Source organism: Hyaena hyaena, unplaced genomic scaffold (assembly GCF_003009895.1).
Source record: "Hyaena hyaena isolate Hyena2069 unplaced genomic scaffold, ASM300989v1 scaffold_2271, whole genome shotgun sequence".
Classification (NCBI taxonomy): domain Eukaryota; kingdom Metazoa; phylum Chordata; class Mammalia; order Carnivora; family Hyaenidae; genus Hyaena; species Hyaena hyaena.
Genome location: NW_024082904.1, coordinates 31,937 through 59,141, shown reverse-complemented (window position 1 = coordinate 59,141; position 27,205 = coordinate 31,937). Strand labels below are relative to the sequence as shown.

General features: G+C 38.1%; 1 protein-coding gene across 1 annotated transcript; it reads right to left on the bottom strand.

The window, feature by feature from the left end:
• Positions 1-960: 960 nt before the first annotated feature.
• Positions 961-19,684, bottom strand: KLF8 (Kruppel like factor 8). The gene is made up of 3 exons (XM_039225524.1): positions 19,610-19,684; positions 4,256-4,817; positions 961-1,076 (listed from the first exon to the last, which is right to left on the bottom strand). The coding sequence occupies exons 1-3, from the start codon at positions 19,679-19,681 to the stop codon at positions 961-963; spliced, it is 750 nt and encodes a 249-aa protein (XP_039081455.1). The 5' UTR covers positions 19,682-19,684.
• Between the last annotated feature and the right edge of the window lie 7,521 nt (positions 19,685-27,205).

Sequence of the window (27,205 nt, the reverse complement as noted above, 5' to 3'; positions counted from 1 at the left end):
CAAGACATAAGAGTAAAATTCATTAATGAAGCTTAGGCCCATGAGTATAAATGGATCAATCTTTGTTTCAGGACTTTCTTCCAATCTCTCAGAGACTCTGTGTGTGTGTGTGTGTGTGTGTGTGTGTGTGTGTGTGTGTGTGTGTGTTGGGGATGGAGTGGAGGTGAGCAGACCTGTATGGATTCTGCGGTGGGCTTTCAGGTGGGAGCTTTTGGTGTACACTTTGTTGCATCCTGCAAAGTCACATTGGTGAATCCGTCTTCTCTTCAAATCAAGAGACTCTTCTCCCTGTATTTGGGTCATTGCTGATGGTCTGAGCAAAGAAAGAGAGATAGGACCAAAGAATGATTTTAACATGGAAGTTAAATAAATGGACTTACATTGAGTGGTGGGATCACCTCATACATGCATTTAATTAATACAAATTTAACAGTAGGTCTTCAAGAGAATAAATAATTGAAATAGTTCAAGCAATTCCCTCAACTAGGCCATTCTTTGCAGTAAGTGCAGGTCCTGGGAGGTGGTACTATTTCCTTGGGTGGTTTCTGTTCCCATCATGAGCATTGCACTATAAAAAGTCTCTTTTTTATGTTTTCATAAATGTATTTTTTCATACAACATGCTTGTTAAAACACAAAACAATGACTTTATTAGTTCTAACATTGGAAGACAAGAGTGCTTTAAACTTACAGAGAGAAACAGTATGCAACCTTACTTTATAGTAAATTTGAAGATTTTTGAAGGACAAAATTGATGGCCTGGACAATTAGGACACAACCCTGCCATAACATGCATGTCCATGTCCATGTGTGCACACAAACTAACACCTTCCCTGGGAAGGCAATTTACCTATATTTTATTATCATTTAATGCTTACTATTGTGTCTGAAAATTTGTTCCAGTTCTACCACAGACACATACATATATACAGAGACAGACCTGAAGTAAAGACAAAAGTACTTACTCTTGTTGTAGTTCCTGAATACCCTGTAAAGCCGAGGATCCACTCTTAATTGCACTCTCTTCACTGTCACTTGGGATCTCCAGTGAAGACATGGAGGTGGGATCAACTTTCACTAAAAGCAAAGAAAAAGACCAGTGTGGGCTACAAATATATGTGCCTCTGTTATAATTTTCAGGATTTCCAGTGGCCCACCATGAGAAGTACAACAAGATAGAGAAATAAAGAAAAAGTAAAGATGAAAGAAGTGTATTTGTATGGAAGTACAAGGAAAACTTTTCAAAATTCCTTTGAGGGTAAGGTAATAAAGAGCATACTAGTATCATTGGAATGAGCCTCTCTAGGATAGTAAGTTAAATGAGATAGTGTCTGGGTATGATTTTACTTTCTATCTCCAGCCCTCACAATAAAAAGTCTCCTGAAAAGTCAGGCTCAATGTGGGTTTGTTGAATTGAATTTTCTGAATAGTTCTCTGGATATCCTAAGATCGATGCCTGAGTTCACCTCAGAGATTAAAAACTCCTTTGGCTTTTGTGTCCCTAAATGGAAACAGATCAATAAGATGAAATGCATAACTAGTACCTAGTTTGATACATGTTGGCATCATTCCCTTCCACCTTTGTCAGGAGAAGCCCTCAAGTATCTCTTATACTATCAACCTCTGATGTTTCTGATACCTAACAAAACTCAGATGGTCACCAGTCTCCTATATCTAGTCAAAGCTTAAAAATTTCTATATAGAAGAAGCTTAAGGGTGGCAATAAGGTTTGGGGGTGAAATATTTGGCTAGTACAGTTGCCTCTATAAACTGATTGTGTATCATTCACTAAAAAGTAAATACATTGGGGGCGCCTGGGTGGCTCAGTCGGTTAAGTGTCTGACTTCAGCTCAGGTCATGATCTCACGGTTTGTGGGTTCGAGCCCAGTGTTGGGCTCTGTGCTGACTGCCAGCTCAGAGCCTGGAGCCTGCTTCAGATTCTGTATCTCCTTCTCTCTCTGACCTGCTCATGCTGTATCTCTCTCTCTCTCTCAGAAATAAAAAAATAAAAGTAAATACATTGCAGTATGCATGTGTGTCTCTGCATGTGTGTGTGTGCACATATGTTATAAATGTACTAGCATACTAAAATTTTGTATACATTATGAAAAATAAAACTAACATGTAAAGGGTGAGAAAATAGAAAGTTGATATTTTCTTCTTGTGTTCCAATTGTTTTGTGTGCATTCCTCACTCCCCTACCTCCAAACCAAGGTATAAGCATACCATTTTGGAGACTATTGGGCTAATGGTTTTAGCTTAAAATTACATTGAAACTTTTAAAACCTATTTTGCTTATTTACAGTGGCTCTGATGGACTCATAGATATTATGAGCACAATTGAAAGCTCCATCAAATCATTGCTTGGTGCTATCACTGCCTTGATTTCAGCAAACTCACACTAGGGATTTTATTGTCTCTCTTTTCCCATAGGAGAACTAATACCAAAATTTTAATTAACCCCCTCAGAGGAATCTCAAAAACAAGACTGTTATAAACACCATTACAATAATTAGCCATTAGTAGATGATGGCATTTTAAAGCAGAAAAAAAAACCCTACTACTACAGAGTCTCAGCAACTTGATGCTTACTTAGTATGTTGTTTTTCGGTCTCCTACATTTGGTGATGGAATGATTACAAGGCGTTGAATTTCAAAGATAAAAAAAAAACTCTTAGAAAGTTTTTTTCTATAATGAGGTAAGATCTGATTTTTAGTCACTTCCACCCATATATCACCCTTTTGGTCTTTTTAATTTATGCTAAACATTTGTCAACTCCTCCTTTGACATGTGTTTGAAATTACTCACTATTCTAACTCTTCGGATTATACCAACATCCCAATGTCCTTCCTAAGGCACAACATCAAAAACTGACAGTAATTCTAGAGCTGTGGTGAAGCTAAATATTTTGAACCACTTCAGAGGCTATAATTTTCTTTGATCACTTCTAATTACAAACTAAAGTAGATACATCTCTACAATGAGAACTGGGTGGCTGGGAAATAGTGGTGAAGGAAGGACTTAATTTATTCCTTTCTGAATTATGAACTTATTTTTTAAACAAAAAGGGAAGATTACAACATGTGAGCTTTCTCCTGTACAGGTTTTCAAGTTTGTTCATCAACGTATTTGTTGCAAGACAACTACTATCTACCACCAGGTTAGGTTCTCTAGAGATTCACAAAGGGAAATAATATTGTTTCCTCCTTAAGGGATTTGCAGTTCGGTTGAGAAGAATGTCCATATGCTTGTGATACAGGCAAATAAAAAGTAAAATGGAGGATGATAGATGCCAAATGAAGGAGAGCACAGAGAAGATGGTAATGTTTCAAAGAAGACTATTTTACCTGTATGGAAGAGAATAGAATTGGTATTGGGAGAGATAGGTGCTAAGCCTGGGTAGAAATGTAGCACCAGAAATGTTCTTAACTTTCCCACAGAAGCATTCCTAATGGCATAGACAAATAAATGCATTTTTCTAGAAAGTCCCAGAGTGTGTGCTTTATTTATTTATTTATTTATTTTTTACAAATAGTTTATTGTCAAATTAGTTTCTACATAACACTCAGTGCTCATCCCCAAAGTGCCCTCCTCCATGCCCATCCCCCCCTCCCCCCACATCCATCAGTCCTCAGTTTTTGTCAGCATTCAAGTGTGCTTTAATAAGCTTAAAACTATTTTTGACATTTGTGTTTTATCTTAAAAGGTTATTAAAATTGTAAACTTTTCTCTTTAATAAAATATTTTTAAGATATAAAATGTTTTAAATTACTTATTATCAAATAGCATACAGGATCTAGAAAGATACATAGTATTTCATTCAAAAATATGCATACCTCAGGGGTGCCTGGGTGGCTCAGTTGGTTGAGTGTCCGACTAGGGCTCAGGTCATGATCTCGCAGTTTGAGACTCCAGGCCCCACATCAGGCTCACTGTTGTGAGTGTGGAGCCCCCCTCACATCCTCTTCCCCCTCACACTGTCCCTCCCCCCTACATTCTCTCAAAAATAATAAATAAACACTTAAAAATGTATATGCATACCCCAACTTGAGAAGCATGGATGAAACAAAAGAGAGTCATTGAACTATATTAAGCACTAAAGAGACATGATAAAAACAGTGTTTACAAATAATTATTCTTGAAGCTATATGCAAGAATAATTAGAGGGGATGAAATTAAATAGGAGATAGGATGATTCCAAAAGAGAATAAATTGATGAAGGTGAGGCCCAGAAAAGGGGCACACTGATGCTTACCTGATCCAGCATTTTTGCCATCTCCTCCAATGAGTGGGACTGTAATGGCTGCAGGGCCCCCATCAGCAGGCAAATTAGTATACACCATGGGCAGTGACTGTACCACTACTGGGATTGTCTTTAGGCCACCCAACTTATTTGGCAGTCTGACTGAGGGGATGGTGTGAATAACATGAAAGATCTGCTGGCCACCAGTTCCTTGAGAGGAGGCCAGGATAGAGCCTGGAGTAAGAACAGTAGAGATATTTGCTGAAGTGCCTGTGTCAGATGAAGTGGACACTACAAGTGTCTGGAGAGCAGGCTGTGGCTTGGTAGAGCATATTGGATGTTGCAGCATGCTGGCAGGCTGGAGAGGAGCCTTGGGCTTGTGAAAAGAGAGGTCAACTGGTTCCACCTGGGGCAGGTTGAAATCATTAGCCAGAAGTTCTTCTGGGGGCTCAATCTTGATGTCACTAAGTAGTGCAGGGTTCTCCATAGGCCTGGCATCTGGGAATGGTGGAGATATTATATTCCCTCTGTCTTCTGTCTTAGGAGGATCTCTGATATGAAGGGAGCCAGTGACCTAAAATAAATAAATAAATAAATAAATAGTGCAAAATAGTCATTACCCTAAAAAGTCATGTGAAGAATGAAATCAAGAAATCTATATTTACTTCTCATGGACAGAATATATAGAGAATTGAAATGAGGCAGGAATATGAGGAGAAAGGAAGGGGAACTTTACTAAACACTAGTACCAGGCACTGTATCAGGCAATTGATACAAATTATTTCATTTAATCATCATAATAATCCTGAAAGATTACTTAAAGTCAACATTTTCTGAATATCAACCATAAGTACTGTGCTAAGTTCAATGAAGGGAAATGTGAGTAAGGATCTAACCACAAAGTGCATACTAACATACTAACTGTAATGATAGACTAATGTAAATAGCTTATAAGTCATATCATAATAAGTGATGCAGCAGATATATATGCAAGGCATTTAAGAAAAGGTAAAGGGAAAAGTTCATTCTTTCTAGGCAAGATGAGAAAAAGCTTCAAGGAGGAAGAGCTATTATATATGGATCTTAGAAAATTGATAAGAATTCTTTAGGCAGAGAATGGGTAAGAGAGATGTTTTGTGTCTGTAGAGATATAACAACAGACAATATGCTTAGTGACTAATGATGCAGTATTGTCAATTGTATTATATGTAAAACCAAAATGTGTAAGTTTTAAATTAAAAAAGAAATATGAAATAAATTGTCATGTTATAGGTAATATATATTTTTAACAACCCATAAAACCTCAACATAATTAAAAAACCCCTAAAAATCCATTAATGTAACTGTCAATGATATTGTGAACTGTGTATGCCATTGCCAAGAAACACACTGGTCCTTGAAGAAGGCCTTGGAGATACTGGTGCTACTCTATCCAGTTAACAAAATTAAGATCTCATTCTCTATCACAATTAGATTTGGTTTATAGGAGTTTTGAATTATGAGAGTGTTCAGTAATACATCCCTTATACAAAAAACTATCCTTTATTTTTGTATATTTGGAATATGATCGAAGGTTGAATTCAAAGAAAAGCTTGGAGATAAAATATAATTCTTTCGAAGAGTGTGCATAGCTATTTTGGTGGGAATTAACTAGCTCCTCAATGAAGGACTGATTGAAAAAGAAATAAGACTGCATTCAAAGAGACCATAAAGAAAACAAGAGGAAAAAAAATGACACATTTATGAGATGATTGGAAAAATTTGAATATTGACTGGATATTGGATGATATTAAAGAATTATTGTTAATGTTTATAGTTTTATATAGGTTGTCGGAAGATGGCAGTGGAGTAGGAGGACCCTAGGCTCTCCTCATCCCATGAGTACAACTAGAATATTATCAAATCATCCTAAATACTCCAGAAATTGACTGGAAGACTGGCAGAACAAACTCCACAACTAAAGGTACAGAAAAGGCCACAATGAAGAAAGTAGGAAGGGTGGAGACATGGTTTAGGACAGAAACAGATTGTGGCTGGTGCAGTGGGGAGGGAGCCACAGTCACACAGGAGAGCAAGAGACCGACAAACATAGGGGGAACTTAAAGCCTGGAATTTTAAAGGCTTGTCTGGGATGCAGCTCAGATGGCAATGTACTGCTCTTGGAAAGAAAGCAAGCAAACAACCCAGGAACATACAGCAAGGAAACAGTGAGTTGAAGAGCACCTCATGTATAGAGTGGGGAGATTATTTACTCATTTCAGAGTGCATCCTGCAGAGGCAGCATCTATGGAGAGATATTCTTGGAATGAAAGAATTAGGTAGAGCCATTTCCCACCCATGTTTCTCAGCTTGAGCACAGCGCCACCTATAGGAACAAGTCCACAGCCAATGCTCTGACTAACCTGTTTACACCAAGCCCCGTCTCTGTGTTCCAGAAAACACCACCTCCCAGTCTTTCCCTACCTCAGTCTCAGCACTGTATGCCCCCTACCCCAGAATACAGGACCAAACCCTGGCTCATACCCGGTCTTCCATCTCAGGATATTTGCAGAGTCTCAGTTCCAATCATGGTAGTGACAGCTCTCATATCACAAGCAGACCAGAGCATACTTAGTTAAAATGTGCCACATTCATTACAGAGGCCAAATACTGCCCACAACAAGCAAAGAGAGCCTCTGGAACTACTGGCTTGAAGGATAAAGTGACAGGGCAAAACAGCAGTGCAGACTCATCACACAATGGAGACACTCCCAGAAGTGCCAGGCCCTGGGGAACAGAAGACACTACATGGCAGGGCATTACAAGTGACAATCTGAAGGTAGGCCAACACAAAAGCAGTACAAATGACTATTTATGTAAACAATATGTCAAGGAACTCATGAATGAAAAGATCTAAAATATGACATTTACCTTGAACATGGGGAGGAGAGGAGTAAAGAATGGGTTCAGACATAAATGATCATCGACTTAATATAGACTGCTATATGCACAAGTAGTTATATAAAAATAATGGTACCCATATATCAGAAATCACAAATAGATATACAAAGAAAAGAGAGAAGGGGCGCCTGGGTGGCTCAGTCAGTTGAGTGTCTGACTTCGGCTCAGGTCATGATCTCACGGTTTGTGGGTTCGGGCCCCACGTCGGGCTCTGTGCTGGCAGCTAGCTCAGAGCCTGGAGCCTGCTTCTGATTCTGTGTCTCCCTCTCTCTCTGATCTTCCCCTGCTCACGCTGTCTCTCAGAAATAAATTAAACATTAAAAATTAAAAAAAAAACAAAGAAAAGAGAGAAATAAAATCACATACGTTATTAAAGAAATTCAGCAAAGCATGAAAGAAAGACAAGAAAGGATCATAGAAAATCTTCATAAATAATCACATAGCAAATAATACAGTGACAATAAATACATATCTATCAATGATTACTTTGAATGTAAATGGACTAAACACTCCAATGAAAAAAGCATAGAGTGATGGAATGGATAAAAAAACAAGACCCATCTATATGCTGCCTACAAGAGACTAATTTTAGACCAAAAGATCCCTGCAGATTGAAATTGAGGGGACTGAGAAATATCTATAATACAAATAGATGTCAAAAGAAGGCTGTAGTAGCAATATTTATTTTAGAAAAAAATACGCTTTTTTTAATTTTTTAAATGTTTATAAATTTTCAAGAGAGAAACAGAGCATGAGCAGGGGAGGTGCAGAGAGAAAGGGAGACACAGAATGTGAAGCTGAGCTGTCAACACAGAGCCCAACATGGGGCTCAAACTCATGAACCATAAGATCATGACCTAACATGAAGTCAGACACTTAAGCAACATATCCACTCAGGCATTCCAGAAAAACTAGACTTTAAAACAAAGACTGAAACTAGAGACAAAAAAAGGACATAATAATAAAGAGGATAATTCAATAAGAACATAAAATAATTGTAAATATTTATGCACCCATAGAAGCAACCATGTACATAAAATAATAACAAATATTAAGGAATTAATTGATAGTAATACAATGATGGGAGGGGACTTTAACAGCACACTTACATCAATGGACAGATGATCTAAACAGAAAATCAATAAGAAAACAATGGCTTTGAATGACACACTGGAACAGAAGGACTTAATGGATATATTCAGAGCATTCCATACTATGACATCAGAACACAGTCTTTTCAAGTGCACATGGAACATTATCCAGGATAGAACACTAATTAGGCCACAAAACAACCCTCAACAAATCCAAGGATCAAACTCATACCAGGCAACTTTTCTGACCACAATCCTGTTAAAATAGAAGGCAACTATAAGAAAAATATGAAAGAACACAAATACATGGAGGTCAAATAATATGCCACTAAACAATAAACGTGTCAACCAGGAAATCAAAGAAAAAATGAAAACATACAGGAAAATAAAAAACAGAACAGTCCAAAGCTCTTGGGATACAGCAAATCAGTTCTAAGAGAGAAGTTGATAGCAATACAGGCCTACCTCATGAAATAAGAAAAATATAAAATCAACAACCTAGGATTACACATAAAGAAACTAGAAAAAAAGGAAAACAAGCAAAAACCTAAATCAGGAGAAAGAAGGAAATAATAAAGATTAAACCAGAAATAAATGATAAGGAAAAAAGAACAGCTCAATGAAACCAGGAAATGGCTATTGGGAAAAAAAAATCAATAAAGTTGAATCTTTAGCCAGACTTATCAAGAAAAAATAGAAAACTCAAATAAATAAAATCATAAATGATAGAGAAGAGATAACAAACAACACCAAAGAAATACAAGCCATTATAAGATAATATTATGAAAAATTATATGCTAACAAATTGGACAACCGGGAGAAATGTATAAACTCTTAGAAACATATAAATTAGCAAGACAGAAACAGGAAGAAACAAATTTGAACAGACTAATGACCAGCAAAGAAATTCAACTAATATTAAAAGAAACTCCCAAGAAACAAAAGTCCAGAAACAAATGGCTTTCTATGTGAATTCTACCAACCATTTTAAGAGTTAATGGGAGAGAACCCAAGCTGGCGGAACAGAATGGAAGTCTTTTTTCTGTCTGACATACATGAAATACAGCCAAATCAACACTAAACCTTCCTGCATACCTAGAAACCTGATTTGAGGATTAACACAACAATCTGCACAACCTGAACCACAGAACTCAGCAGGTTACCTGGCACATAGAAGTAAACTGGGGGAGAGAGGAGCTGTGGAGGGCAGGGAGCTGTTTTTACTTGTGGAGAGAGGACAGAGATGGGAGGAGAATATGGGAAAAGTATCCCCCACAAAAGCAGCTAGAGAGAAAGTGGATAAAAGGTGCAAACAGCTGCAGGGACTGAAATAAAAAGGGAGAAAGGAGAGGGTTTAAATTCCATTAAGACTTATGAACAGTGGGAGCACAGAATCTGAAACTCCGTCGCTTAAATACCTATTGGTGCTCTGGTGGGAAGGGCAAATTCCCAGGAAAAGAGGAGGTCTGGGAGGTCCTCAGGCCATGTGAGATTTTCCATAATTCCAGAAAGCTGCTGCTGTATGAAAACCAGAAATTTTTCTGGGGTGGGCTGTCACTCAGTTGCAAGTCTCTGGACATTGGCAGAAGCAAGGTCTCACTAGTGTTCCTGGGTGCAGCCAGCACCCGGCCATTGCTCGGTGAGACAACTCCCTGGAGGATCTGAGTGGGTCAAACCTACAGTCCCTCAAAAGTGAGGGGTCAGGAAACACAGCCACATCTGAAATAAAACTCAGGAGGGAGGTGCCATCTGGCAACCGGACAGCATGGTCACAGACAGTGTAAAAGTGGGGAGTGGACTGAAACCAACGACAAAGAAGGGTGTGTGATTCCTGGTCAGGGAGAGCACAGAGTTCTGATACTAGACTGGGTACTGGAGTGATGCAAATTTCACTCAGCCCACGCATACCTATACACACCAACAGGTGCCACAACAATCCACACCAGTAAGCTATGTAGCGCCATCTAGTGGAGAACGGGGCCATTACACTAAGCCTTGTCCAACTGGGCCAACCTTGCCTTTCAGGAACACCACAAATTTCTCCACCTGCTTAGTTTAAGGACTATAAAGTGCTTCTTGCTTTGACTTCTAGAGGAAAACAATGTAATACTAATTGTATTTCAGTCTGTTCACTGGCCCATGTATTTAATGTTCTTTTTTTCTTTTTTTTCTTTCATTTTGTTTCTTTTCTATTACTTGAATAGAGAAAGATTAAAAATATTTTTATTTTCAATTTTTATGAAAAATATTTTCCTTTATTCTTTTGGAATTTTTTTTACTCTTTTGTAAAATTTTCAACTTCTGTTTTACTTCCATCATTTCAAGTTATTTTATTTCATCGTATTCATTTTCTCAAATTTTCAAAATTTTTTTGTTTTTTAAAATTTGTTTCTTTTTCCCTTTACTTTTATTTTATCCTTTATTCTCTAGTCAATTAAGCTCCGTTAAATAAACACACCAAAACAAACCTAGGACCTAGTATCACTTATTTGATTTTGTGGGTGTATGTGTGTGTGTTGTTTCTTAATTATAATTTTTTCCCTTTTTCCTCTAATCAATCAAGCTCCTTTCAATAACAAGACCAAAGCACACCTAGGATCTAGAATCATTTATTTAATTTTTATTTGTGTGTGTGTGTTGTTTTCAATTTTTAATTTAATTTTATTTACCTTATTCATTCCTTTTCTTCCTTCAAAATGACTAAATAAATGAATTCACCCAAAAATAAATAGCAGGAAGAAACGTCAGCCAGGGACTTAACCAACACAGATACAAACAAGATATCTGAACCAGAATATAGAATCACGATGATAAAAGTACTAACTGGTGTCGAAAATAGATTATAATTCCTCTATGGAGATAAAAGAAATAAAAACTAGTCAGGGTGAAATAAAAAATGCTATAACAGAGCTGCAATGTCGAATGGATACCAAAGCGGCAAGGGTGGATGAGGCAGAGCAGTGAATTAGCAATATAGAGGACAAACTTATGGAGAATAATGAAGCAGAAAAAAGAAGGATAGTAAAGCCAAAGAGCACAATTTAAGAATAAGAGAAATCAGTGACTCATTAAAAACAAACAACATCAGAATCATAAGGGTCCCAGAAATGAAGAGAGAGAAATAGGTGCAGAAGGGTGCTGTAAGCAAATAATAGCAGAAAACTTTCTTAACCTGGGGAAACACAGACATTAAAATCCAGGAAGCACAGAGGACCCCCACAAGATTCAACAAAAACCGACCATCAACAAGGCCTATTACAGTCAAATTCACGAAATACTAAGGGAAGGAAAGAATCATGAAAGCAGCAAGGGAAAAAAAAACTCCTTAAATTACAAAGGAAGACAGATCAGGTTTGCAACAGACATATCTACAGAAACTTGGCAGGCAAGAAAGGAATGGCAGGAAATCTTCAATGTGCTGAATTGGGAAAATATGCAAACAAGAATTCATTATCCAGCAAGACTGTCATTTAAAATAGAAGGATAGATAAAAACTTTCCCAGACAAACAAAAATTAAAGGAGTTCATGACCACTACAACAGCCCTGCAAGGAATTTTAAGGGGGACTCAATGAGGGAAGTGTTGCAAGGAGAACAAAGTACCAGAGACACCACTACAAGTATGAATCCTACAGAGAACACAAAGACTCTAAACCCATATTTTTCCATAATAACACTGAATGTAAATGGACTAAATGCTCCAATCAAAAACCATAGGGTATCAGAATGGATTAAAAAATACAAAACAAAACCCATCTATTTGCTGTCTACAAGAGACTCATTTTAGACCCGAGGACACCTTCAAATTGAAACTGAGGGGATGAAGAAATATCTATCATGCTAATGGAAGTCAAAAGAAAGCTGGAGTAGCCATATTTATATCAGACAAACAGGACTTTAAAGTTAAGGCAGTAACAGGAGACGAAGATGGCATTGTATAATTATTAAAGGGTCTATCCGTCAGGAATAGCTAACAACTATAAATGTCTACACACCGAAATCGGGAGTACCCAAATATATAAAACAATTAATCACAAACATAAGCAATCTTATTGATAAGAATGGGCTAATTGCAGGGGACTTTAATACTCCACTTACAGCAATAGATAAATCAACTAGTCAGAAAACCAGTAAAGAAACAAAGGACCTATATGACACATTGAACCAGATGGGTTTGACAGATATATTTAGATTTCTACATCATGAATCTATGGAATTCAAGTTCTTCTCAAGTCCACAAGGGGCATTCTCTAAGATAGATCACATACTGGTTCATAGAAGAGCCCTCAATAAATATAAAAGAGTTAAGATAATACCATACATACATTCATATCACAATGATATGAAACTTGAAAAAAAAACACAGGAAAAAGTCTGGGAAAACTCCATGAACACGGAGTGAAAGAACACCTTACTAAAGAATGAATGGGCCAATCAATTAGAGAAGAAATTAAAATACATATGGAAAAAAATGAAAATGAAAATACATCAATCCAAACTCTTTGGGATGTAGCAAAGGCAGTCCTAAGAGGAAAGTACAGTGCAATCCAGGCCTATTTCAATAAACTAGAAAACACGCAAATACAAAATCTAACAACATACTTAAAGGCACTAGAAGCAGAGTACCAAAAACCCCAAAACCCAGGAGAAGAAGAGAAATAATAAAGATAAGGGCAGAAATAAACAATACACAAATAAAAAAATACAGTAGAATAGATCAAAGAAACCAAGAGTTGGTTTTCTGAAAAAATATGCAAAATTCATAAACCTCTAGCCAGGCTACACTAAAAGAAAAGAGAGAGCACCAAAAGAGACAAAATCACAAATGAAAATGGATTTATTACAAACAATCCCTCAGAAATACAAGCAATTATCAGGGAATATTATGAAAAAATGTATGCCAACAAACTGGACAACCAGGAAAAATGGACAAATTTCTAAACACACACACACTTCCAAAATTCAAATGGGAAGAGACAGAAAATGTGAACAGACCCATAACTAGAGAAGAAATTGAATAAGTTATCAAAAATCTCCCAACAAATAAAAGCCCTGGGACAGACGGCTTCCCTGGAAAATTCTATCAGATTTTAAATCAGAGTTAATACACATTCTTTTCAAGCTATTCCAAAAAATAGAAATCGAAGGAAAAGATCCAGACTCATTTTACGAAACCAGGATCACTTTGATTCCCAAGCCAGACAGAGACCCAGCAAAAAAAGAACTATAGGCCAATGTCCTTGATGAATACAGATGCAAAAATGCTCAACAAGATACTAGCAAATCAAATTCAACAGCATATAAAAAGAAATATCCACCATGATCAAGTGGGATTCATTCCTGGGTTACAGGGCTGGTTCAATATTCACAAATCAATCAATGTGATACATCACATTAAGAAAAGAAAAGACAGGGGCGCCTGGGTGGCTTAGTCGGTTAAGCGTCCGACTTTCGCTTAAGTCATGATCTCGCGGTTCGTGGGTTCGAGCCCCGCGTCGGGCTCTGTGCTGACTGCCAGCTCAGAGCCTGGAGCCTATTTCGGAGTCTGTGTCTCCCTCTCTCTCTGACCCTCCGCTGCTCACGCTGTCTCTCTCTCTCTCTCTCTCTCTCTCTCTCCTAGAAATAAATAAAGATATTAAAAAAAAAAGAAAAGACAAGATAAAAACTATATGATCCTGTTGATAGATGTAGAAAAAGCATTTGACAAAATACAGCATCTTTTCTTAATAAAAACCCTCGAGAAAGACGGGATAAAAGGAAAGTACTAAACATCATAAAGCTATTAATGAGAAGCCCACAGCTAATATCATCCACAATGGGGAAAACCTGAGAGATTTCCCCCTGAGATCAGGAACACGACAGGGATGTCCACTCTCACCACTGTTGTTTAACATAGTACTGGAAGTCCTAGCATCAGCAATCAGACAACAAAAGGAAATAAACGGTATTAGAATTGGCAAAGATGAGAAGACTTTGGAGAGAACGGCAAGAAGGCAGAGAAGTAGGGAGCTCCGTACATTTCGCCTGCACTCATCTCTCAAACAGAGAAGGCATGAAGGCATAGGACACTGAGCCAGAGGAGTTTGGGCAGAGAAAGAGACAGAATATGCTGGGAAGAAAACCTCATAAGTGTGTGAGTGTGAACTGGGGAAGATAAAAGCGGCCGGGACCCGGAGATATTGAGGGAGAGGAGGGAACCCGGCTTGCATGCAGCTGTGGTGAGTGATGAGCCACAGCGAGCTGTGGTGAGCTGTGGCTGGTCCAAGGGAAAGGAAAGAGAACCTGAGATTGCTTGTAGAACCGTCCCTGGAGAAGAGCAAAGCCTTGGCTTGGAAAGAGAGTGATTTTTAGTTCTGGCTGGGGTGCTGACTTTGAAATAGGTGCCCCTGGTCTCAAAAGGCGCCAGAAAAATACTTCACTGCAGCACTCCCGGCACCATCCCTGGCTGCAGTGGCCCAGTGGTGCAGCGACTGCGACAGCAGTGCCAGCAGCACATGACAGCGGTGCAGACTCTGCGGACCTGAAGTTGCTACGTTCCCGAACGCACTCCGGTTGTATCCCTGCTTGACTCCTGCGGATCTGAGGCTGCAACACTTACCCACCCCCTACTCAACCACCTGGCAGCAGGGAAGCAGTGACCTGCTGTACTGTTTAGGGTGGAATAAACAAAGCCCGCTGACTGTGACCTGGAAACGAGGCGGGGTGTGGGGCATAGAACTGAGCCCACCTTCGCTGCATCCTCAGAACAGGGAGATCTGAACAAAGGGAGAGATTTGCAACACTTGGTTGAGAAGTGACTGGGGTGATGCCATTCTTTTCCCACAACCACCAAGGCAGGGCCTCAGGGAGCAGCCAGTGGATACAGTGGAGGTGAGACCTGCTTACACCAAACCACGTCATACCCGCCAGAGAGCTGTTTTGTTGTTGTAGTTGTTGTTGTTCTTGTTTTTACCTGAGCCTTGGTTTGTACGTTTATTGGTTTTTTCTATGCGTTTGTGTACCTGTGTTCCCTCTGTGGTTGTCTGTTTTCTTTTTCCAGGGCTGCCTCAAGAAACAAGCCAAAGTACACATGGTGGAGAGTCCCAAATACCGCTACGAGTAGGGAAACAAAATAACCAAACGTTCAACAAAAGAAACCAAGAGACACCATTCAAAGAACACTTCCTTTTTTTTTTTAAATTGTGAGCTACTTTATTATATTATTATTATTTTTTTACAAATAGTTTATTGTCAAGTTGGTTTACATATAAAACCCAGTGCTTATCCCCACAACCTCCATGCCCATCTCCCCCTTCCCCCCCCACATTCATCAGTCCTCAGTTTGTTCTCACCATTCAAGAGTCTCTCATGGTTTGCCTCCCTCCCTCTCCCACACTGTTTCCCCCCTTCTTCGCCCCCACGGTCCTCCATTAAGTTCCTCCTAATCCTCCTATACGTGCAAACATATGGTATTTGTCCCTCTCTGCCTGACTTCTTCCACTCAGCATAACACCCTCAATATCCATCCATGTTGCTACATATGGCCAGATGTGATCCTCAAAGAACACTTCCTGAACAGACAGGCCCTGAACAGTCAAAGAGCCCTCTCTAATACAGCAGAACTCACATGGGCAAAGTGTACGACAAGCTTTTAAAATTAACAAGAGATAGAAAGCTAACCAAAATGACGAAACGGAAGAACTCTCCTCCAAAGAAATTCCAGGAAGAAATGACAGCTAAAGAACTGCTCAAAACAGATATGAGCAACATAACTGAACAAGAATTTAGAAAAATAATCATAATATTAAATGCTGGGCTTGAAAAACGCATGGAAGACATCAGAGAAACTATTGCTACAAAGACTATGGAGCTTAAAAATAGTTGTGATGAATTAAAAAATGCTATAAATGAGATGCAAAATAAAATGGAGGCATCCGATGCACGGAATGAAGAGGCAGAAAGGAGAATAGGTGATTTAGAAGACACAATTATAGAAAAAGAAGAAGCTGAGAAAAAGAGAGATAAACGGTACAGGAACATGGAATGAGAGTTCGAGAGCTCAGTGATACGATCAAACGGAACAATATCCATATCATAGGAATTCCAGAAGAGGAAGAGACAGGGAAAGGTGCTGAAGGAGTCCTTGAACAAATTATAGCAGAGAACTTCCTCAATCTGGGGAAGGAAACAGACGTTGAAATCCAAGAGGCACAGAGAACTCCCCTCAGATGCAACTTGAATCGATCTGCATGACATGTCATAGTGAACCTGGCAAAATAGAAGGACAAAGAGAAAATTCTGAAAGCCGCTAGAGATAAAAGGGCCATAACATACAAAGAGAAACCTATCAGAGTGGTAACAGACATATCTACTGAAACTTGGCAGGCCGGAAAGGAATGGCAGGAAATCTTCAATGTGATGAACAGAAAAAATAGGCAGCCAAGAATCCTCTATCCAGCAAGCCTGTCATTCAGAATAGAAGGACAGATAAAAGTCTTTCCAAATAAACAAAAATTGAAAGAATTTGTCACCACTAAGTCAACCCTACAAGAAATCCTGAGGAGGAATCTCTGAGGGAAATGTTGCAAGGAATGCAAGATGCTAGAGACACCACCACAAGCATGAATCCCACAAACGACACAATGACTCTAAACCCATATATTTCAATAATAACACTGAATGTAAATGGGCTGAATGCTCCAATCAAAAGACAAAGGGTAGAAATATGGATAAAAAAACAAAATCTATCTATTTGCTGTCTGTAACAAACTCATTTTTAACTGGAGGACACCTTCAGATTGAAAGTAAGGGGATGGAGAAATATTTATCATGCTACCGGAAGTCAAAAAAGGTGGTGTAGCTATACTTATATCAGACAAACTGGACTTTAAATTCAAGACAGTAACAAGGGATGAAGAAGGGCATTATATAATAATTACAGGGTTTATCCATCAGGAAGAACTAACAATAATAAACGTCTATGCACCGAATATGGAAGCACCAAAATATTTAAAACAGTTAATCACAAACAGAAATAATCTTATCGATAAGAATGTGCTAAGAGCAAGGGACTTTAATACTCCACTTACAGCAATGAATAGATCAACCAGACAGAAAATCACTAAAGACACAATGGACTTGAATGACACATTGGACCAGATGGATTGGACAAATATATTTAGAACTCTACATCCGGAGGCCATGGAATTCAATTTCTTCTCAAGTGCAAATGGCACATTCTCCAAGATAGATCACATACTGGGACATAAAGCAGCCCTCAATAAATATAAAAGAATTGAGTTCATACCACGCACACGTTCAGATCACAATGCTATGAAACTAAATCAATCACACGAAGAAGTCTGGAAACCCTCCAAAAACATGGAGGTTAAAGAACACCCTACTAAAGAATGAATGAGCCAATCAGGAAATTAGAGAAGAAATTAAAAATATATGGAAACAAAGGAAAATGAAAATACAACAATCCAAACTCTATGGGATGCGGCAAAGGCAGTCCTAAGAGGAAAGTACATTGGTCTCCAGGCCTATTTCAAGAAATTAGAAGAAGTGAAAGTGCAAAATCTAATAGCTCACCTAAAGGAACTAGAGGCAGAGCAACAAGAGCACCCCAAACCCAGTAGGAAAAGGGAAATTGTAAAAATCAGGGCACAAATAAACAACATAGAAACCAAAGAAACAGTTGAACAGATCAATGAAACCAAGAGTTGGGTTTTTGAAAAAATAAACAACATTGACAAACCTCTAGCCAGGCTTCTCAAAAAGAAAAGAGAGAGCACTCAAATAGACAAAATCATGAATGAAAATGGACTTATTACAACCAACCCCTCAGAAATACAATCAATTATTAGGGAATATTACGAAACACTATCTTGCCAACAAAGTGGACAACTTAGAAGAAATGGACAAATTCCTAAACACACACTCACTACCAAAATTCACACGGGAAGAGATAGAAAATCTGAACAAACCCATAACTAGTGAAGAAATTAAGTCAGTTATCCAAAATCTCACAACAAATAACAGCCCTGGACCTGATGGCTTCCCTGGGGAATTCTACCAGACATTTAAAACAGAATTAACACTCATTCTTCTCAAGCTATTCCAAAAAATAGAAATCGAAGGAAAACTTCCGGACTCATTTTATGAAGCCAGCATTACTCTCATTCCCAAGCCAGACAGAGATCCAGCAAAAAAAGAGAACTATAGACCAATATCCTTGATGAATACGGATGCAAAAATCCTCAACAAGATAAATACAAATCGAATCCAACAGCACATAAAAGGAATTATCCACCAAGATCAAGTGGGATTTATTCCTGAGTGACAGGGCTGGTTCAATATTCAGAAATCAATTAATGTGATCCATCATATCAATAAAAGAAAAGATAAAAACCATATGATCTTGTCGATAGATGCAGAAAAAGCATTTGACAAAATACAGCATCTCTTCTTAATAAAGACCCTCGAGAAAGTTGGGATAGAAGGAACTTACTTAACCATCATAAAGGCCATCTATGAGAAGCCCTCAGCTAACATCATCTGTAAAATATATATATTTATTTATATGAACATTTAAATCACTGGACTTTGAGTAAAGCAGATTACCCCCCATATATAATGTGGATTGACCTCATCCAATCACTTGAAGGCCTTAATAGACAAAGATTGAGCTCCTTCAAGCAGGAAAGAACTCTTCCAGCAGACTGTCATTGGAACTGCAACTCTTCCCTGGCTTTCCAATCTACTAACCTACCCCCTATTAAATTTTGAATTCATCTAAATTCTATAGTCATGTGAACCAATTCATTAAAATCTGTCTCTCTTTAAATAGCTAGCTAGATATAGAATGTATATAGATACACATCTTAATCTCTATGTATGTATGTATGTATCTATCTATCTATCATCTAAGGAGAGATTGAGACATACATATTCTGTTAGTTTTGTTTCTTTGGAGAGCCCTGAAAAAAAAAAAACTATCCAAAAGAGTTATTATGAAGATTAAATAAGACAATATATTTAATCTTCAGAGTGCCTGAAATGTGGAACAGTGTTAGGTAAATGGTTGCTATTGTCTACCAACTGTCTAACTTTCCCCTATAGTCTTGATCCCAGAGGTTTTATTTCTTTTAGGTCAGATCTATTCTGTATTCAGACCTGATACCCAGGCTTTCAGGTACGTCCAGGAAATCTCCCTTCCTTCACCCCTTTTCTGTCCCCAACATGCTACAAAAAACATGTAGAAAAATTATGAGCATTAGCTCTATAATGATTATCAGGTACTCAGCACTATTATGGATCAATATTATTAGTATTTCATTTTCCTGATAACTGACCTGTTTGAATACATGCATTAAGCCACCTTCTGAATTAAGTTGGACCTCCAAGTTGTTTATGAATTGATCCATGTCTGGAACAAAAGACAAGGGAAACACAATTTTAGAATAAGATCTAATCCTCTACAAGCATACAGTATGACCTTTACCCTTGGTTGTACCTGTTTTCACTCTATGAATATTACTTTTCAGACTTACTAGATACTGAGAAATCAGTGTTGGGACAACATTCTAATTTGTATAGTCTACTCATCAAGATAGACTTGGCTTGTCTCCAACAATATTAGCTGCCCTCCCCCAACAAATGCTATATACATGATAATCTGTTTCTTACAACCTCTCCAACCAGCCCTTTATGCACAGGAGGATATCAGCAGAGAGACATAGTTTTCATAATATTTCCCTTCCTGGTCTAGTTCTCCTTCTAAGGAGTTCCATACACTTGTATGGATATTTACCCTAATGAGATTGTTAACACATGAGCACCAAATCTCTCTAAAGAAGTTTTTTCTGTAAAAAAAAAAAAAGTTTTTTCTGTCTATCTCTCTTAAACACACAAGCTAGGTTGGGTTAGTATAAGCAGTCTTCTATTTCCTTCTTCATTTGTCTTTCTATAAAAAGAGAGACTTGGTGGCCTCATTATACTACCCTACATAATCACAATCATTCCCACCAGAAGCACCTACCAGTACTTCTTCAACCAGATTTCCTTTGATCTATTTACAGTCTACTCTCACTAAAGGGGAAAACATAGGGCAAAGAAGATAAACCCATAGCTTGCTTATAACTTAATTGGTCAGATTTTAGATTATGCTAAGTGTCTCCAAATCAATTACAATTAATTTCCTCATTTATGACCTGATTGTGTTTCAAAAGGTAGTTATCAAATATATTTACCCATAAAAATGTTCATTTTACAGATCAATTCAAAATAGCCTTTTAATACTTAATGCAGTTAAATACAAGACATACACTATAAGCAAAGATACAAAATTATAATACAGCCACAAAAAAAGTAAAAATAAACCTAAAAATCCTTTATTTTATTGAATGTCAGAAATTGAGAAAACCAGTCCTAAATTGATGGCAAAAACACACAAGGAATCTTCTATTGAAATTCATGGATGGACCTTGAGGGTGTTATGCTGCGTGAAATAAGTCAGGCAGAGAAAGACAAATACCATATGTTTGCACGTATAGGAGGATTAGGAGGAACTTAACAGAGGACCGTGGGGAAGAAGAAGGGGAGAAATAGTGGGGGAGAGGGAGAGAGGCAAACCATGAGAGACTCTTGAATGCTGAGAACAAACTGAGGACTGGGGTGTCGGGGGGAGGGGGGAGATGGGCATGGAGGAGGGCACTTGTGGGGATGAGCACTGGGTGTTATATGGAAACCAACTTGCAATAAACTATTTGTAAAAGAAGAAGAAGAAGAAGAAGAAGAAGAAGAAGAAGAAGAAGAAGAAGAAGAAGAAGAAAGAAAGAAAGAAATTATGAGGAAAACTTTTGTACCACTATAAAAGAGTTTGAGAATTTTGACACATTAAAATAGCTTTAATTTTATCTCAAAACACATAGATTTTCTCTTCTCTTCTCTCTTCTCTTCTCTTCTCTTCTCTTCTCTTCTCTTCTCTTCTCTTCTCTTCTCTTCTCTTCCCTTCCCTTCCCTTCCCTTCCCTTCCTTTCCCTTCCCTTCCCATCCCTTCCCCTCTCTTCTTTTCATCCAAGTAGATGAGTATAACTTTTCACATACACATCCATAATTTACTAAATATTTATTGCATAATTACTATGTATCAGAAGTTATGCTAGGGACATTGTTATTCGGTTGGGATCTGGATCAACCAGACATAGAGTCATTGAGTATAGCAGAGATCACTGACCTGATAGTTAGATGCCCAGGAATTACATCCCATAATCTTTATTAAGGACTTTTTTTTTAAGCCTCAACTTTTCCTTATAGAATTAAAATATTTCCAACTATTTTCTGCAGAATCCTAAGGCTTCTATGAAGCCTCTTGGGGGTGGGTGGGTGAGGTCAGTATTAATGGATGAAGAAGTATAAAGGATAAGCACATTAGTCAGGCACAGAAAAACTTCAATTTCCATTAGATTTAAAGCTCTTTGCAGGCAGAGATTTTCATCTTTGATATTTTTTCCAGTGATGTATTTCAAGGACTTAGAACAGTACCTGGCACATAGTAGGTGTTCAATGCATTTCTGAAGGTTTTTAATGAGTATCAGAAAAGGAGAATGAGGAAGTGTGTTTTCTCAAGTACAGGAATTGGACAAGAGTGGGAAAGAATGAAAGAAAATTAGAGATGTTTTGAGTAAGAGATGTTTGAGGTGTAATTATCTATTAAGTGTGAGGTGTGAGAGAGGGCAACTTTTTCTGATTTCAAGGAAGAAGGGGAAAAAAGAGATACAATGGTAGGAAAAGAATGTTAGGACAGATGACTGTCATATGGTCACAGTTGAGCACCATGAAGTCAAGAGAGTTTGCTTGGTTGCTGCCAGAAGCATTTATAGGAGACAATAGGAGAGAATGGAGTGAATTTGGTTATTCCTAACCTCCCTTATATCTTTTAGTAGAGTATCTCCTCCATACAATGTGCTAATTAATGTCCAATGAATGAATGATCATGGAAATAAGAAAGGTTATTTAATAGCAATTATATTATAATGTTAAATAATATCAATATTATTTAACAGTAATTAGGGAGTCTAGATAATACTTCTTGCTTCATCCATACTGCCAATATGTTAATCAAATAACATAAAGGGGATAGTTGGCAATTAAGAATGTCTCTGCCATTTCTTGTTAGTATCCTTTCATTTAAAGAGCAGCCAAATCAGAATAGCCATTAGATACCTCTGGACAACATCCTAAAGGCTGGTGGAAGTGCACAGAGTGAAAGTAATCAGAAAGCTTTCTTTTTTAATGTTGTATTTATTTCTGAGAGATAGAGGGAAAGAGAGAGACAGTGTGAGCAGGGGAGGGTAGAGAGAAAGGGAGACACAGAATCTGAAGCAATCTCCAGGCTCTGAGCTAACTGTTAGCACAGAGCCTGATGCGGGGCTTGAACCCATGAATCATGAGATCATGACCTGAACTGAAGTCAGACTCTTAATCGATTGAATCACCCAGGCGCCCCAGAAAGCTTTTATAAAAAATGTTTGAAAATTTAGTCAGCCAAAATTTAAAACTGAAGGAAATTTGGGCCTACAGAATGGTCATAAAGAAAGATCAGTTTTTCTTAAAAAAAAAAAAAAAAAAAAAGAGGACTTCTTAAGCCTTTTGCTTTTCTCTAGAGTTGGAGTTGCTGCTTTGTGTGTGGGACAAGACAGCTGCATAGAAGCTGGGAAAAAAAGTGGTGAGGAAATAACCAGAGGGGTTTAGAGTATGGCTTGGGCCATTGAGATGTCAATTACACAGGCAGGAGTGCTTCTGAAAGCAAATTACCTACTTGAAATAATAACCATTTTTCTGCCTGGACTGGCTCTTCAAGCATTTGTGTGTGGAAGCTGGACTTCTGGTCATTCTCCTAAGGAAGGGAGTACTGGAGGAGGAAATAAAAGAGGCAATAGGGAGGATTGAGCCTCATCCACAGCAGGCAAATGTCTCATAAATGCAGAACACCACAAACCATATTCCAGGGACTATGACCATAGAAATTGGATATGATTATATTACTTTTGTCATGTTTCCAGTTTTGTTTTTTGTTTTTTGTTTTTTGTTTTTTTTTTACCAAAGTGGCATTTTCCATAGTGATCTGTTTGTTTTATGAAACTGAACAGTTCATTTAAGGTACAGGGGAAGGTGGCTGGCTACTAGACCACACTTACATTTGGGTAAGCACTAAGAGGAGAAAAAATACATAGGGATAAAGTAGCAGTTAAACCTTTAATGTGGAAACCAAGGAATAGTCATTGAGTGCCCCAAAATACTTAAGAAAGTACCTAGTGTCTTAACAAGATAGAGCATTTGGACAATAGATTTAATAATTACTCATGTGTATCTACTTAGATTTACAGTAATGAAATAGATTTTGTATATCATTCCCATTTCACAGATAATAAATTTGGAGTCCCAAGCTCACACAGTTTAGAAGTAACAGAATCAAAGCTAGAATTCTTTTTTTTTAATGTTTTATTTATTTATTTATTAGGAGAGAGAGAGAGACAGCGTGAGCAAGGGAGGGTCAGAGAGAGAGGGAGTCACAGACTGAAACAGGCTCCAGGCTCTGAGCTGGCAGTCAGCACAGAGCCCGACGTGGGGCTCGAACCCACGCACCGCGAGATCATGACCTAAGCGAAAGTCGGACGTCCAACCGCTAAGCCACCCAGACGTCCCTCAAAGCTAGAATTCTTATGCTCTCACTCAAATTGCAGTGTTCTTCACTATTTTCCAATATCTTTTTTTTAAATAGTTTATTGTCAAGTTGGTTTCCACATAACACTATTTTCCAATATCTTAACCTGGTAACCACCTTCTTTAAAAAAAAACCTTCTAAAAGGAGAACCACTTGAAGGATAACAAACCAATCATTTTGGAAGATCTTGAGTAGACATCATTCACTTTCAGTCTCTGACTTGTAAGAAGTGTTGGAACTATTGAAAAATGGAAATCAGCATTTTTGAGTTTTGATCTTATAAGTAGTTTTTAAAAAGTATTATTTGTGTCTTTAATATTAGAAAAAGATGACTAAAGGACACCTGGAATACACATATATTTTTAGACAGTTCAATTGTATATCTTCTAGGGAATAGAAAGTACTTTTGGGATGGCCCTCTCAGAAAACCTTCAGGCTACTTTGCAGCATGACATTAAAAATAGAATGGTGATAAAAGAACAATAATTGTCAATATACATGACTACTTACTATGTACCTGGTGCTATTCGGTCAAAAGAACAAATACTTGCATTAATTCATTTAATCTTCATAATTCTGAGTGGGCACATTATTTCTTCTTTTTTAAAATGAGGAAACTGAAACAAAGAGAGATAAAGTAGCTTATCCCCAAATCACCCAGCTAGTAAATAGCAGAACTGAGATTTGAATCATAGCAGTCTAGAGCTATAATGAAGCTATGACTCTCTTTCATCTGAAGCCTGAGGAATCCTCCTGCTTCTGGTTGCTGGGAAAAAAAGTACTTGATAAAAGGAGATTGTGGGGTGCCTGGGTGGCTCAGTTAGTTAAGCATCCCACTCTTTTTTTTTTTTTTTTTACAAATAGTTTATTGTCAAATTAGTTTCCACATAACACCCAGTGCTCATCCCCACAAGTGCCCTCCTCCATGACCATCTCCCCCATTCCCCCCACATCCATCAGTCCTCAGTTTGTTTCTCAGCATTCAAGAGTCTCTCATGGTTTGCCTCTCTCCCTTTCCCCCACCATTTCCCCCCTTCTTCTCCCTCATGGTCCTCGGTTAAGTTCCTCCTAATCCTCCTATACGTGCAAACATGTGATATTTGTCCTTCTCTGCCTGACTTATTTCACTCAGCATAACACCCTCAAGGTCCATCCATGTTGCTACACATGGCCAGATTTCATTGTTTCTCATTGCCATGTAGTATTCCATCGTATAGATAAACCACATCTTCTTGATCCATTCGTCCATTGATGGAGACTTAGGCTCTTTCCATGTTTTAGCTATTGTTGAGAGTGCTGCTATGAACATTGGGGTCCATGTGCTCCTATGCCTCAGCATTTCTGTATCCCTTGGGTAAATTCCTAGCAGTGCTATTGCTGGATCCTAGGGGAGTTCTATTGTTAGTTTCCTTAGGAACCTCCACACTGTTGTCCAGAGGGTCTGCACCAGTTGATATTCCCACCAACAGTGTAAGAGGGTGCCCGTTTCTCCACATCCTCGCCAGCATCTAGAGTTCTCTGATTTGCTCATTTTAGCCACTCTGACTGGCGTGAGGTGGTATCTCAGTGTGGCTTTGATGTGTATTTCCCTGATGAGGAGGGATGCTGAGCATCATTTCATGTGTCTGTTGGCCATCTGGATGTCCTCTTTGGAGAAGTGTCTGCTCATCTTCTGCCCATTTCTTCACTGGGTTGTTTGTTTTTCGGATGTGGAGTTTGGTGAGTTCCTTATAGATTTTGGATATTAACCCTTTATCTGATATGTCATTTGCAACTATCTTTTCCCATTCCGTCGGTTGCCTATTAGTTTTGTGGGTTGTTTCCTTTGCTGTGCAGAAGCTTTTGATCTTGATGAGGTCCCAATCGTTTATTTTTGCTCTTGATTCCCTTGCTTTTGAGGATAACCATCCAACTCTTGATTTAGGCTCAAGTCATGATTTCATGGTTCATGAGATTAAGTCCCATGTCGGGCTCCAAGCCCACTTGGGATTCTCTCTCTACTCCTCCCTGAATTGTGCTGTCTTTCCCTCTCAAAATAAATAAATAAATATTTTTAAAAAATAGAAGGAGATTGGAAGATCTTCATGTCCCCCAAACAGAGTGACACCTATCACCACAGGATCCACTGGAAAACCCAAACTCAAAGAACCTTCACATGTGGCATCTCAGCAGGTAGCTCACTTTGACTCTGAAAGTATATTATATGAATAGAGCCTTTGAGTTTTATAACTAGCCCCCTTGTCTGGTACCCCCACCAAAAGGTAAATTTATTTAAAAATTTTTTTAATGTTTGTTTATATTTAATGTTTGTTTATTTTTGAGAGAGAGCGAGCACAGGCCAGGGAGGGACAGAGAGAAAGGAAGACGCATAATCCGAAATAGCTACATGTTCTGAGCTGTCAGCACAGAGCCTGACTTGGGGCTTGAACTCACAAACCATGAGATCATGACCTGAATCAAAGCTGGGTGTTCAACAGACTGAGCCATTCAGGTGCCCCAAGGTAATTTTTTCAAATAATCATTAATTTTATATGCAATAAAAGTGCTGTAATTAAACAAGACAGTGTGAAAAGATGGGAAAGTCTCTTTACTAGGAGCTAGAAATCTGGACTCTAGTCCAGGCTCCACTGTTATCTAGCAGTGACATTTTGAGTAAACTATGTAGCCTTTTTCAGTTCTTTTCCAGTTATAACATCGTATGATATATGGTTTTATGATAGGGTCTATAAATAAGGTCTATAATATCGTTCCAAATTTCTGCTTAATCTGTGGAATTGAAGTCAAGAAAAACAAGTTCTTCACAAACTATTAGGTAAACTTGAGTGTCACTTCCACAGCATTAAAAACTTTTATTTATTATGTATCATTTCAAATGCATACAAAAGTAAAGATGATCCCCCATGTGCCTATTACCAGCTTCAATAATATTCAGCTCATGGAAATTCTTGTTTCATATGTAACCCCAACAGACTCCCCCCACCTCAATGGGTATTTTTAGGCAAATCCCAAATATCATATTATTTCATTCTTATGGCATTTCTAATAGGACATATTTAATCTTAACAGTTCCTGTGAGGCAGGTACTATTGTTGATTCCATTATACACATGATGAAATAGAGGCCCAGAGAGATTAACTCCAAGGTCACATAGGGGGTAAATACTGGGATATGAACCCAGTGATGATTTGAAGATCATAATAATGGAGGTGATTTAATACCTTAA

Excerpts from the sequence above, each read along its gene's own strand:
- KLF8 (XM_039225524.1), bottom strand. The coding sequence starts at position 19,681 with ATGGATCAATTCATAAACAACTTGGAGGTCCAACTTAATTCAGAAGGT. Across the intron at positions 4,818-19,609 it reads TAATGCATGTATTCAAACAG|GTCACTGGCTCCCTTCATAT; the intron begins GTCAGTTATCAG and ends TATTTATTTTAG. Across the intron at positions 1,077-4,255 it reads TGGCAAAAATGCTGGATCAG|TGAAAGTTGATCCCACCTCC; the intron begins GTAAGCATCAGT and ends CTTTGCTTTTAG.